At 43.1% G+C, this 14959-nt stretch overlaps 2 protein-coding genes across 7 annotated transcripts in view; one reads left to right on the forward strand and one right to left on the reverse strand.

The window, feature by feature from the left end:
* DNAJC17 (DnaJ heat shock protein family (Hsp40) member C17) overlaps positions 1-2077 on the reverse strand; it is a 34343-nt gene extending 32266 nt beyond the window's left edge. The window contains exon 1 of the mRNA XM_060262894.1: positions 1787-2077. Coding sequence (XP_060118877.1) covers positions 1787-1864 — 78 coding nt within the window. The 5' untranslated portion in view covers positions 1865-2077. The remainder of the gene's footprint in view (positions 1-1786) is intronic.
* ZFYVE19 (zinc finger FYVE-type containing 19) overlaps positions 2072-14959 on the forward strand; it is a 41051-nt gene continuing 28163 nt past the window's right edge. For 3 of the 6 annotated variants that reach the window (XM_060262888.1, XM_060262891.1, XM_060262893.1), the window contains exons 1-4: positions 2108-2162; positions 2312-2548; positions 10067-10201; positions 14175-14296. In XM_060262888.1, coding sequence (XP_060118871.1) covers positions 10148-10201; positions 14175-14296 — 176 coding nt within the window. In that variant the 5' untranslated portion in view covers positions 2108-2162; positions 2312-2548; positions 10067-10147. Of the gene's footprint in view, positions 2549-10066; positions 10202-14174; positions 14297-14959 lie in introns of all 6 variants that reach the window. The other 3 variants (XM_060262890.1, XM_060262892.1, XM_060262889.1) reach the window with 2 other exon arrangements.

Consider the following 14959-nt stretch of genomic DNA (forward strand, 5'->3'; position numbering starts at 1 on the left):
AACACTAAAATTCACAGTACAAAACCAGCTAAAATACAGACTTAAAAATACTGCCTCAACAGTTATGATCAATCAAGTCCCAAGGTTCATCAGATCCCAAGATCACTGGAGAGGGGGAGGCCTAACAGAGGGCAATGTCCATTGCCTCAGCTGAAGGTCCAGCAGAAGAGCTTTGTTTTGTAGGCCCTGTGGAATGGCAACAGGTCCACACAGGGCCCTGATCTCCAAAGGAAGCTCATTCTACCAAGCATGGGCCAGGGCTGAAGAAGCATTTGCAAAAATATAACTACAACCTAAATTTCTAGCCAGGTTTGGCACTCCAGTCAATTGCCTATGATTAAATATTCCATGAAAACAAGAAAGCCACTGGCCAGTCACTGCTTATCATTTCATGATGGCATTATTTATTAGCAAAGGCAGGAGTCCCAGGGCTGCTGCTTGTCCCCAACCCTGCAGCTGTCAAGAGCAAACTTAACAGTATAGCAATGCTTCTGCTACTATAATTGCAGGTATTATCAAACAGACTTTTGCTGTCTATCAACTGCTGCTTTGGGGCTAACTGGCCTGTTTTCTTTTTTCTGCTCTTTTCTACTTTCGTTTTTAAATGTTGCAACTATAGGCTGTCCCTGGTGTTTCAAGATAAAATTACTTTCCACTTAACTGTTTACATTTGTAAAAAATTTACCTAGCTTTATGAAGTTACAATAATGTACTTGAAAATCATTGCTTCATAACAGTTATGCTAACTGCAAAAATAAAGTATCAAACATGACACCAAAGCATCTTTTTTTTGTCCTAATGTATGAATGTTTAAGATAATAAAAAAAATTACTGACCAAATGTTCAAACTAGTTATGTTATTGCTACAGAAAGCATGGACAGAAAAGACAAGTTAAAAATCTAAAAAGTCAAAAGCTAAACATAAGTTTAAAATATAGATTTTGCAGACTTGGAAGAAAAAAATTACAAGTTTTGTTAATATTTATTGAGAGTGTAATTTGAGCTGAGGTATCCTAATTGAATTTTCAGTTCTTGAAATACACAAAACAATGGAAAGATTCTGGTGATGTACAAAGTGTCTTTTTTTCATTACTATGTAACCATCAGTCCCTTTGGGTAGCTGGTGGGGGGGATTTTTTTTTTTACGAAGTTCCTTTAACCAACAGTGTAAGATAGAAGGGAAGTGTCTCCTGAATCAATTTCTTCCAAAGAACAACTTAAGTATTACAGTCGGGCAGTTATATAAAACAGAAGTCCAATGGTGCATTAAAGACTAAAAACTTCAAAGAAGCTGTGTGCTTCAGTTGCTGCTGGAGATGAGTCTCCTGATTCAAAACCCTTTGGGCCTTAACAAACGGATTTCTGCCATCTGTGAAGTCTCCTTTTATAACCATTCCTTTAATAGAAACGATATTGTTTTTATTGGGACTTTCACTCCGGCTGCGGTTGCCAACTTCAGGTTGGGAAATACCTGGAAATTTTGGGGCGGAGGAAGGGGGGGCGGAGTTTGGGGAAAGATATAGTTCTACATAGTCCATCTTTGGAAGCTGCCATTTTCTTCACCGGAACTGATCTCTGTAGCCTGGAAATCACCTGCAATTCCGGGAGATCTTCAATCCCCATCTGGAGACTGGCAGCACCCCTGCGCATTACTCTAGCTGAACCCAAATCCAGTAACGTGGGAATCCCGAGTTTAAACATTCAGGGCCTCCAAAGCCAGCCCTCTTCCCCACTTAAGATCCGCACAGCGCTAAGAAATAAGACCCCGGCCAACGGCCTTCCTGACCTCTTTATCCACCGCCTTCTCACCAACGCCCAACAACGCGTACAAATCCAGCTCCAGCAGTTCTTTATCCACCGCCATTTCTCCTCACGGTCGCTTTCTTCTCCGCAGGTTAAACACACTTATCTCCAGGCCGGACACCACTATCTCTCCCAGCACTTTTTCACAGAGCCTTTCACTTCCCGTGGGCTGACGGGAAGTGTAGTCTTTCCCCCTGCAAATTTACGCTCGCTCTACACAACTGTTTTCTTGCGTGAACTACAATTTCCGCCATGCCGCGGTAAACCTGATGCCGGATTTCTTGAGCAGGGTGGGGGTACAAATAACAAATATTCCCAGCACACACCGCGCAAGGGAGAAAAGAAAGTTGTTGGGAAAGGTAGTTTTCTATGGTAAAGTAATTCTAGTAGGGAACGAGATGTGCTATAGAGCGGTGCTGCCATTGACACAGTAAATATTATCGGACGATTAAAGAGGATAGCAAAGTTTCCTTCTTGCTGACCTAATTCGCGTTCCCTTAATTTACAGTGTCAAAAGCTTGCCTTGTGCAGGAGGAGAGATTGTTTCGCCGGCAGTGGTTGTGCACTGACACCATTGTAATGATGATTGTCTCAACTGCGTGAGCACTTTGACGTTTGATTTCCAGAATCCAGATTGTGACCCCCAAACTGTCGAGTGTACGTTATTATTTGGCTCGTCTGTAGTAAGAAAAGTGGAGATTGGTGCAAGGGATTGGTCTTCAACTGGCGCCCAGTTCAACCAAGGGTAAGTCGTAGGAGTGGCATGGCCCTCGTCCCATTTGTTTCTTAGAAAAAAGAGAGAGGTGGGGGTGCGGAGGTAGCCTTGGACGTTAAAAGTCGAATATATTTATGATAAAATTTAAAACTGAATCCTCTGTTGAGAATAGCAGGATTTAAAGGGCTGAGGAATTTTTTACAGTGAGTGGAGCTGGAGTTGGGAAGGCTGAATAATAATAATAATAATTTATTTGTAAATTGCCCAATCCTTGCTACTCAATTTAAATTTGGTTCTATTTTACACAGTCCTAATTTACACAGGCTGGAGTTGATAGAATGAATAATGAATTATGCCAATTCATATTTCAGGTGGGAGATTCTAGCTTTGAATTCATTTTTAGTAAAACACATACACACACAACACTGAATCTGAAATCAGAAAACTAGCTTAGAAGGGAGAAAGTTTCTGCTATGCTAGCTTTCTGTTTGTAGGAAATGTTTAACTTACGGAGTTTCGGAATCTGACTCTTGTTCTGCTGTAGGAGTGCAGTTTATTTACGGGAAAAGGGTAAAAGTCGGATCTACACGGATCTTCATGAATTCATATGATTTTTACATTGAAATGAAATAAAACCAGTATTATTCTGTAGATCCTGTCTTAGGCTATAGGCAGGACTACAAAAATCATACCTCCATGAATTCGTGGCGCCTCAGCAGTGCAAAAATAGGGTTCTAAAGCACGGATCCTCATGAATTCATATGATTTTTATGGTGCAATGAAATCAAACCAACATCATGTTGTAGATCCTCTCTTAGACTATAGGCAGCACCAGAAAAATCATGCCTCCACTAATTTGTGGCACCACAGCACTGAAAAAACATGTTTCCAAACCACGGATCCTCATGGATCCACATGATTTTTGCTTTGGATCCCCCCAGCCTCACCATCTATTATTATATGTCCATGGGCAGAGTTTGCACCACAGAAATTGTGGATCCACAGCTTGGTGGCAGCACCAGGGACAAAAAATTGGTTTTGGACCATGGATCCACATGATCTTTCCTTTGGATCCCCCCAAGCCCTCCATCCAGTCACATATCATGTCCATGGGCAGAGTTTGCACCGTAGAAATCTACACTCCAGCTCCAACCCCGGTCCCCCCAGCCACAGAACCTCCATCTTTGAGTGGTTCAGTTTCAACCTCCTCTGCTTCAGTGAGCCCACCATGGCCTCCAAACCCACAGCCAAGGATGACGGGATTGAGGCCAATTGGTCACCGAACAGCAAATACAGCTGAGTGTCATCTGCATAGTGATGACACCCTATTTATTTATTTATTTATTTAATGTTTTATATCCCGCCCTTCCTACCAAGTGGCTCAGGGCGGCTTACAACATAGGATTCCACATAAATAGGGTTTAAGCATTTAAACAATTTAAACAATTAAAATAATTAAACATTTAAAACATTTAAAACAATAAAACATTAGAAGCAGCAGAAGTCTAATAAAACCACACTTAGTATCTTGTGCCGGTTAGTTATAGACCAGCCGGAAGAGGGTTGTCTTACAGGCCCTGCGGAACTGAGCAAGGTCCCGCAGGGCCCTCACCAGGAAGGGGCCATAGCAGAAAAGGCCCGGTCCCTGGTAGACTTTAGACGGGCTTCTTTTGGCCCGGGGATAACAAGGAGGTTTTGAGTTCCCGATCTCAGTACTCTCTGGGGAACATGTGGGGAGAGACAGTCCTTCAGGTAGGCAGGTCCTAGGCCATATAGGGCTTTAAAGGTAATAACCAGCACCTTGTACCGGACTCGGTGAGTTATTGGCAGCCAGTGCAGATCGCGGAGCCCCGGCCGGATGTGCTCCCTTCTTGGGAGCCCTAACAGCCGGGCCGCAGCATTCTGCACTAGCTGCAACTTCCGAGTTCGACACAAAGGCAGCCCCATGTAGAGAGCATTGCAGTAGTCCAACCTCGAGGTGACCGTGGCATGGATCACTGTTGCTAAATCGTCACGCTCCAGGAAGGGAGCCAACTGCTTTGCCTGCCTAAGATGAAAAACTCCATACCAGCTGGGCAAGGGGAGAGGAGTGCCCCTTGAGGAACCCAACAAACCAGGGGGTGTCATGAGGACACATCCTCTCCTTGCACCACCCTTTGTCCTTGTCCGTGGAGAAAAGAGGAGAGCCATTGTAAGGCCAAGCCACGTATTCCCATGTCATCAAGGTGGTGAGTCAACAGATCATAGTCGGCTGTATCAAACTTGGCAGGGAGGGCAGGATATAAATAAAAATCTATTATTATTATTATTAAACACTGCTGTGAGATCCAATAATAACAGCAGTGCCAACCTGCCTTGATCCAGCTGCATTCAGAGGTCATCTGATTAGAGCAACCAGAACAATCTCAGTCCTGTGACCAGGGTGGAAACCCAACTGGAATGGATCTAGCACCGATGTGTCCTCCAGGAAGCCCTGGAGCTGCTCAGCTACTGCTCTCAGTTACCTTTCCCAGAAATGATAGATTTGATACTGAGTGGTAACTGGCCAGATCCACAGGATCTAACGATGGCTTCTTTAAGAATGGCATAAGCACTGCTTCTTTTAGGCCCTCTGGAAACATCCCAGTTTCTAGGGACAGGTTGATAATTTCCTTCATGGCCCTGGATCCTCATATCACCAGCCCTAACCAGCCACAAGCGACATGGGTCTAGTAAGCAAGTGGTAGGTCTAACAGCTCCCAGGACCCTGTCAACATCAGCAGAAGAGAGCAAGTTGAAAGAGCCACATACTGAACCCAAAGATGGCCAAGGGGCCTCCAGTTCATTCACTGTATCGAAATTGGCAGGTAGTCATTGCAGAGCAACAAGACTTTATCCGTGAAAAAGCTCATGAACGCCTCAGAACGAATAGCCAAATTATTTCCTCTCTTTGAGCCTCTAGTTGTGAGGGATCATAGTGACCAAATTATTTTAAACATTTGAGCTTGGTGTGAGTAGGCCTGCCAAGTTCCCATGGGGAGCGGGGGATCCCCCGGCCTGGAAGGCCCCAACATGACCACAGGAAGCAGGTTGCTGGAGGGATCCCTGCACCCAAAGAACCCTGTCATCATGTGCTGTCCCTGGCATGATGTCATCACCCAGAAGTTATGTCATCACGCCGGAAACATTGCGCTAGGGACGCTCTAGGAGTCGCAGCAAAAACTATAGCGCCATAGTGTTTTACCACAAATTCTAGAGCGTTTCCATTGTGACTCTTTCTGGTTTCTGGCTGTGACTCTTTTAACTTGTTCTATGGTACCATAGAGTTTTACCACAACTTCTAGAGCGTCCCCAGCGCAACGCCCCCAGCCAATGATGTCACTGCCAGCGGCGGAGTGGATGCAATGGAGGCTGAATAGAACTCCCTCTTCGCAGCCTTAACTGCCATCTATTAGGACTTCACCAACATCCTGAGTTGTTCAAGCTGACTCGTCACAAGTACGCTGTCAAGCTCGCTCTAGTTGTCGGTGCTCCTGTTTCATCCCCTGGATTTCCTCTGTATACCAGGAGGATGATTTTGCACAGGAGCACAGAGAACATCGGGGTGCAATCTCTTCCATGGCTTCAGTGAGATGGGAATTCCAGTCCCCTACCAGCTCATTTAAGGAGGTGCATGAGGGTTGTGGATCCTGCAGAGTGTTCTGGAACCCAATAGGGTCCATAAGTCTCCGCAGGCAAGCAAAAACCGGCTCGTCACTCAGACAGGGAAGAGCGGAAATGTCCAGCCAGGCCTTCAAAACCAAATAGTTCGACCATGGCACATCTTTCTTTGAGACTAGGTCGACATTCAACCCCATACTAAAGATCAAATCCAATGTGTGGAATGCCTGGTGTGTGGCCCGAGATGATTTTTTTGAGTCCCAGTGCTGCCATGGAAGACATTAGTTCCGTAGCCTGAACAGAAGTGGCAGGCTTGTCTGCATGGACATTGAAATCTCCCAAGATCAATAGCTGTGGGAACTCCAAGGCCCACCCGGCCACCATCTCCAGCAGGCTCAGAAGGCCATTCGCTGGTGAGCTAGGCAGTTGGTACACCACACAGATGGCCAGAATCACCTCTGACTCCCACACCAGGCCAGCACATTCAATTCCAGTGATTTTCGGGATGGAGAGTGGTTGGAAGGAAAAAACCTCATGGATGAGCAAAGCCACCTGCACCCTGTATTCGAATTGTTTTCTATGGCCCCGGAAGGTAGGACCAGAACCAGTGGGTTGAAATTAAATCAAAAGAGTTTCCGGCTCAACATTAGGAAGAACTTCCTGACCGTTAGAGCGATTCCTCAGTGGAACAGGCTTTCTTGGGAGGTAGGCTAAGGGAAGGCCTGGATATAAATTTGATAAAATAAGTTTTTCAAAGTTTGCCTTTCTGAAGTCCAACCTATAAGTCTGACTACATATAGCTTTTCCCTTCTCTAAGACTGTAAATTCCAAAATCACATGGTCACTACTGCCCAGGGTGTCCATTATTTCCACTTCTTCAATCCATTCTTCCTTGTTGGTGAGAATCAAGTCCAAGATAGCAGATCCCCTTGTTTCTTTCTTCACTTTCCAGAAAAGGAAGTTGTCAGCACGACAAGTCAGGAATCTATTTGACTTTTCATTTTTAGCAGAGTTGGACTTCCAACAGATGTCTGGGTAACTGAAATCTCCCATGATCACTGTGTCCCTTCTCTTGGAGAACTTTGCAATCTGTTGTAGGAGTATCTCATTCAAGTCCTCTGCCTGGCTTGGTGGTCTATAGCAGACCCCCACCATAATATCACTGTTTTTTTCTTACTCCTTTTATTTTTACCCAGAGACTCTCAACTGAGCTACCATGTTCAGATTCACATATTTCCTCACAAGTATATACCTCCTTCGCATATAATGCTACGTCTCTGCCCTTTCTCATTTGTTTGTCCCTTTTAAATAAGTTGTACCCCTGAATCCTAATATTCCAGTTGTGAGTGTCATCCCACCAAGTTTCAGTAAGGCCTATTATGTCAAAGTCTCCTTCCTGTATTAGGTCTTCCAATTCCTCCTGTTGTTTCCCATACTCTGTGCATTAGTGTAGAGACATCGGAATCCATGTTATATGCATCCCGAGGGTTTATTTTCCATACAAACCTGCAAGTTCACATCATCTAGTGTATGTGCCACTCTCTGCAAATCTTTAATGTTCTTATCCCCAGTTTCTGGCATCATACGAGGCTTTGAATTATTGTCTCGCTCCCCCATACAATTTAGTTTAAAGCCCTCCTTATTAGGTTAGCAAGGCTGTTACCAAACACCCTTTTCCCTACCGTCGTAACGTGCAAACCATCTCCTGATTGATGACCCTGGAGGTCCCTTTCAATTCAATGATTCTAATAGCCCAATTTGATTAATAAAAGAATAATATAAAGATAATCCAATCAATCAATCAATCAATCAATCAATCGAAATCCATAATGTAATCAAGAGGTATTTAATTAATTAATTCACTATCTCCTATACAGAATTAAAATACAATTTGGGGGGCCACTATGTGATTTAATGGTGTATTTCTTCTGAACCAGTGCAAACATCATAAGGATCCATAAGGATTCATGGTCTGGAACCATGCATTTGTTCCATGGTGTTGTTGTTAAGCCATAGAGCAAGCTATGCCCATGGACATCATATCTTATGATGTGTTTTATGGTATGTTTGGGTGACTGAATGCAAAGACTTTGAGGATCCAAGAGGATCTGTGCTTCAGTACCATCTTTTGGCAGCATGGTGTTATCATGAACTCTTGGATCCGAGACATTTCTGATGTAAACCATGACCATCGTCATATGTAATATGATGGGGGTATTGGGGTCATCCAACGCAAAAACTCCAAAGATCAATGAGAATCCATGGTAAAACATGTTTTTACAGCATGGCTTCTCAAAGAAAGTGTGGATGTATGATTTCTGTGGCGCAAGTTGTGCCATGGATATGATACGATATTTGATGGTGATGTTGTGGTGACTCCAAGTAAAACCCCAGAGGATCCATCGGGATCCATGTTTCAAAACCATATTTTGGCTCCATGTTGACAAGAAGCTGTGGATCCACGAATTATATGGTGCAAACTCTGCCCATGGACATGATATGTGACTGGATGGTGAGCTTGGGGTGATGCAAAGCAAAACTCATGAGGATCCATGAGAAAACATGCTTCAAAACCATGGTTTGGCTCACTGGTGTTGCCACAAAGCCATCCATCCGTGATTTCTGTGGTGCAAGCTGTGCGACGGCCCAAAGCAAAAATCATTAGGTCTGGTCTGGAACCATTTTTTTGGGACAAGGTGCTGCCATGAAGTCGTAGATCCATGATCTCTGTGGTGCAAACTCTGTCCATAAACAGGATTTGTGATTTGATGGTAATGCTAGGGTGACCCAAAGCAAATATCATGAGGATCCATGGTTCAGAACCTTGTTTTTGCTCTGTGGTTTTGCCACATGGATCCATGATTTCTGTTGTGTGAGCTCTGCCCATGGACATTATATCTGATTTGATTGTGAATTTGGCTGGACCCAAAGCAGAAATCATGAGGAACCAGCAGGATCCGTGGTCCAAAAACAAGTTTTTGGTCCTTGGTACTGCCATGAAGCCGTGGATCCACGATTTCTCTGGTGCAAACTCTGCCCATGGACATGATATGTGACTGGATGGTGATCTTGGGGGAATCCAAGGCAAAAATCATGTGGATCCAAGAGGATCCATGGTCCAAAACCAAGTTTTTGTCCCTGGCACTGCCATGAAGCCATGGATCCACGATTCCTGTGGTGCAAACTCTGCTCATGGACATGATAAAAGAATAGATGGTGAGACATATAGTCCACACTTCATTTCCTTTAATTTGTGAACCAACTATTCTGATCTGTGGTACTGTAAGTTTCTTGTCATTGTTACACATCTACTAAATTGCTTCTCAATTTAGAAAAAAAGTGTTTTGAAGGTAAGATGATCCACTGCAGGCCTCCCTAAAGCACTTGGTATAGGGCAGCATAAGTAGCAGATTGCCTTCAAAGTGCTCTCCTGAAGAGGGAAATGGGCAGCTCCCTTCCTCTTACAATCCTTTACACTGCAGGTGACTGTGTCTTGCCACCCATTATTTATGATGGAAACTAATGGAGCAATGCATTACCCAGAGATCTGTCAGGAGTTTGCTATCTTCTGAAAGGGAGTGTTTTAGGGGAAATTCAAACTGTAGCCTAAGACTATGGCTTTGGGGAGAATCAAACGTGTTTTCCTTTAAACTAGGGAGGCTCTACAAGATAAAGTGTAAGGTCCCTTGAAAAAGGATCTTCATAATGTCTTCAAATGGCATAAGTCATTAATTCATTAAATCAATACTAACTACTGCTGTTATTGAAGATGCTTTTATTCAAAACAAAGAAAAGATAATCAATCTCTCATTTGATTGAATGAGCCTAAAGTTGTAGTTTTCAGAGAAAGTGATCTGTCTCCAGTGTTTCTCAATTGTACATCTTTTACTGTTCATCCCATCTCTGAAGGACGAAGAAAACTTGGGTAGCTGTGTACTGTCAGAAAAGGATTAGGTGTCTCCAACTGTCTATGCTTCCACATCTGTAACAATGGATAGTAGATGTTATGGCTGTGCATCTAAGTTTACTGTCTTCAAGAAACGGGCAAGTTTTTCTGCATTTAAAATAATTTCTGTATCAGCAATATAGCCATCAAAATCGACTTCACATTTGATTTGAGATGTTGAATTTACTGTTCTCATCTGAAAATGGTCCGTTGAAGCCTACACCATTGTTTGTGAATGGGTCTCTGTTTAGAAAGCCATTTGTTTTCATTAATATTCATGATTTTAGACATTATAGAACTCCACTGCCTCCCCTGTTATCATTGATTTCCTGGAGGAAGGTGAATCTTGAACTAGTCATTTCCCTGTTTATGTTGCTGTAATAATAATAATATATTGGTGCTCATGATTTGAATGCACATCCTCTGTTCTAAAGCCTATGAGCTCTAATGCTTTGTTGGGAAATGTTACCCAGGTTATGATTAGAAGAAGAAGAACTGCAGATTTATACCCCGCCCTTCTCTCTGAATCAGAGACTTAGAGTGGTTTACAATTTCCTTTATCTTCTTCCCCCACAACAGACACCCTGTGAGGTGGGTGGGGCTGAGAGGGTTCTCACAGCAGCTACCCTTTCAAGGACAACTTCTGCTATAGCTATGACTGACCTAAGGCCATTCCAGCTGGTGCAAGTGGAGGAGTGGGGAATCAAACCCAGTTCTCCCAGATAAGAGTCCACATACTTAACCACCACACCAACCTGGCAAAGAGGGCATATGGGACAGCAGCATTGCTGAAGATCAACAGATATAGGTCTAGTCAGTGCCTAGATGGGAAACCTCTTGGGAATCCTAAGCAGCCTTGGGTTCCACAAAGGAAGAAAGGCAAGATATAAATGCAGTAATAGCTCAGGGCCCCTCAATTTTGTTGAACCTGTGGACACTTCTGAAATCTTGAAACAGGCAGTAAGTGGTACCACAAAATGGCTGCCATGCAGAGTGTGACCACTCACACAATGGCTGCCAAAAGGACTTGGTCTGATCTCAACTCTTCTGAAGTACTTTTTACAAAACTAATATTTTATTGCAGGGATGGCCAAACTGCAGCTCAGGAGCCACATGCGGCTCTTTCACACATATTGTATGGTTTTCAAAGCCCCCACTGCCCTGTTGGCTGGCTTGGAAAAGACATTTGTCTCTTTAAATCACTTCTCCAAGATTGCAATTAAAGCTAAAGTTGCTTTCTTTCCACCTCTCCTCCCCTCATCTCCTCCCTCCCTCCTCTCAAACACCTGACATTTATTCTATGTGGCTCTTAGGTTAAGCAAGTTTGCCCACCCCTGCTTTATTGCTTTTCCATGAAAGATATAAAAATAAATCAAGCAGTCATACAGTACACATTATAAGATCTAAATGCAAGAAATTACAACACAGATGAACAAAACAAAAGGAAATTAAATATCTCAGTAATATAATAATACAGAAATATAGAAATATCAAATAAAAATTAGATTTTAAGTTTTACCAGAGACATAGTTCATCAAATAGTTTAGGGATTTCTTGCTGAGTTACTAAATATTCCAAAATAGGAAACCAGATTGAAGTAAAGTTAGAGGTTGAAATGTGTTTGTCGGAGTGGGTTAGATTATCTGTTAGTTTAGCTAGAAGTGGAAGAATGCCATGATTGGCTCTTTGGCCTGGGAACAAATGGGTTCCAGGAAACATTGGCAGGAACCATGCCTAGGGTTGCCAGGTCTGGGTTGGGAAATACCTGGAGATTTTTGAGTGGAACCTGGGGAGGGCAGAGTTTGGAGAGGGGAGGGACATCAGCAGGGTCTTAATACCATAGAGTCCACCCTCCAAAGTAGCCATTTTCTATAGGGGAATTGATTAGCCAGAGAGCCAGTTTGGTGTAGTGGTTAAGTGAGTGGACTCTTATCTGGGAGAACCGGGTTTGATTCCCCACTCCTCCACTTGCACCTGCTGGCATGGCTTTGGGTCAGCCATAGCTCTGGCAGAGGTTGTCCTTGAAAGGGCAGCTGCTGTGAGAGCCCTCTCCAGCCCCACCCTCCTCCCAGGGTGTCTGTTGTGGGGGAGGAAGGTAAAGGAGATTGTGAGCCTCTCTGAGACTCTTCGGAGTGGAGGGCGGGATATAAATCCAATTATGGTCATCTGGAGATCCATTGTAATAGAAGGGTATCTCCAGATGCCACCTGGTGGTTGGCAACCCTATGGCACCAATAGGCTCTGAATGGGGAGCAGTAATTTACATAGATGATAAATTGCATAGAAATCGCACATATACTGTTATAGGTTCTGTAGACTAGGAAAGATGAAATACAGATTTCTTTGAAAAAAGACTTTATTGGATTGTGTATAAGAGTGATAAAATTCTGTGCACACTAAAACTGATTATTTTTAATCATCATAGTGGGGAAAACATTAAAAAAGATGGACTGGTTTAGGACTGCATTAAGTCCCTCCATCACAGCCCATCTTATGAATTTGTTTGTTTGCAAATTTGAGAACGTGTTTGGGAGCTCTTGAATGCTTCTTCACTATATACTAATGTTGCAGGACATTAAGAACATAAGAGAAGCCATGTTGGATCAGACCAATGGCCCATCCAGACCAACACTCTGTGTCACCAAAAAAACCAAATGCCATCAGGAGGTCCACCAGTGGGGCTAGGACATTAATTTATACATTGCTAAATGAAGAATTACTTAGAACAGAGCTTTCAACTATGATGAACTTTAAGATATTCTTTTGCATAATTTTAAAGGAAGAAATTCACTTTACTCTTCCATGAAGGGGTGGAGGAGAGGAAAGACTTTTTCATGAGGGTCAGCAGCTTGAGAGATCTAAGTTGATGAGTGATCAACACATTTTGTACTCCAAAACTGAAGAATTTTAGGATCTCACTGAAGTTCTCCGTTAACAGATTTCATTAACAAAAGCTAGTGTAATAATACCATTTTTTTTTAAAAAAATCCTCTTTTTGGGTCATGTATCTTGCAAATATCTTATTTTGCTTATATATGGAAAACTCAGAATTCAGTGTGTGTTTATGGTGTCTTAAACCATCATTTAGTCTAACAGACTTTTGGGAACTAGAGCTCGCACAACAGATGAAATTGGCTGTGTTTAGTCTTTTAGGTGCCGCCAGAACTCTACTGGGTTGTGGCTGCAGCAAACTAACATGACTACCCCTTTTCAATGTATGTTTGGCACAGGTTGGTATGCGGGGCTTTTTTTGTAGCAGGAAGTCTTTGCATATTAGGCCACACCCCCTGATGCAACCAATCCTCCAAGAGCTTACAGGGCTCTTAGTACAGGGCCTGCTGTAAGCTCCAGGTAGGGTTGCCAACCCCCAGGTAGGGGCAGGGGATCCTCCGGTTTGGAGACCCTCCCCCCGCTTCAGGGTCAGCAGAAAGCGGGGGGGGGGGATGAGGGAAATGTCTGCTGGGAACTCTATTATTTTCTAGGGAGATTTATTCCCATAGAAAATAATGGAGAATTGATCCGCAGGTATCTGGGGCTCTGGGGGGCTGTTTTTTGAGGTAGAGACACCAAATTTTCAGTATAGCATCTAGTGCCTCTCCCCAAAATACCCACCAAGTTTCAAAAAGTTTGGACCAGGGGGTCCAATTTTATGAGCCCCCAAAGAAGATGCCCCTATCCTTCATTATTTCCTATGGAAGGAAGGCATTGAAAAGGTGTGCCATCCCTTTAAATGTGATGGCCAGAACTCCCTTTGGAGTTCAATTATGCTTGTCACAGCCTTGATCTTGGCTCCACCCCTAATGTCTCCTGGCTCCAACCCCAAAGTCTCCTGGCTCCACCCCCAAAGTCCCCAGGTATTTCTTAAATTGGACTTGGCAACCCTAGCTCCAGGAGGATTGGCTACATCAATTTGCAAAGGACTTCCTGCTACAAAAAAATGCCCTGTTGGTATGGAAGCATTTTCTTTGTGATTCATGCTCAAAAATTGACAATAATGATTTTTCAGCATTTGTACACCCAGCTTTTAAGGAGGCTTGCTTCCTTTGTTTCCCCCTTTTCTGCCTCTCTCAGTTTGGATGCAAGAATTGTGGCCGAGCATTCTGTTCTGGCTGCCTTGGATTCAGTGCAAATGTTCCCCGTTGTGGAAACACTCAACAGAAGGTGTGCAAGCAATGCCACAAGGAATTAACCAGGTGAGAACACAGCTGTGGCTCAGACTGATTTGTCTGTACAGGTTTCTTTTCCTTCATGTCCTTTGTTAAGGTATAGGAACTGGCTTATGTGAATTGGCCTATGTGGTGCTAGCTGGATAAAAAGACATTTGTTCCTTCTGTAACTGCAAACAAACAAAAGAGCAGCTTTATTCCATTTTACTGCATTTTATGTAGGCTGCTTCTTGGTGTCTGTAAGAATGTAAATTTTTAAAAAACTTACTGTTAAAAAGCACAATTAAGAAACTTATTTTAAAAAAGCAGTAATCACTGAGCATATGAAAAGTACATAAATATATCCAGAACTAAAAATACATGAAGATGTTTCAGATATTAAGCAGGTGCAGTAAAAGAGCATTACACAGACCTAGGCTTGGGTGAAAACATAGCTCTTGAAACAAAAATGATAGAGATCAATTTAAAACTCTAGAAAAATATGCAGCTAAGCTGCAAAATTCTATAACCAGACCAGTTCCCACAGCACAGAGCTTCAGAGAGAAAAGCCTGATGGTCTGGTTCAGTTTTTGTCATATGAGAGAACAGTTGGAGGCTTTCATCTAACCCATGAGGGACCAAAGCCATCAGTCTCAAAATCTATTCTGCCTCTTTTTCCAGTAGCACTTTATCCTAGAGGCATTCTCATCT

The sequence above is a fragment of the Heteronotia binoei genome, chromosome 21 (genome assembly GCF_032191835.1).
Source record: "Heteronotia binoei isolate CCM8104 ecotype False Entrance Well chromosome 21, APGP_CSIRO_Hbin_v1, whole genome shotgun sequence".
Lineage (NCBI taxonomy): Eukaryota > Metazoa > Chordata > Lepidosauria > Squamata > Gekkonidae > Heteronotia > Heteronotia binoei.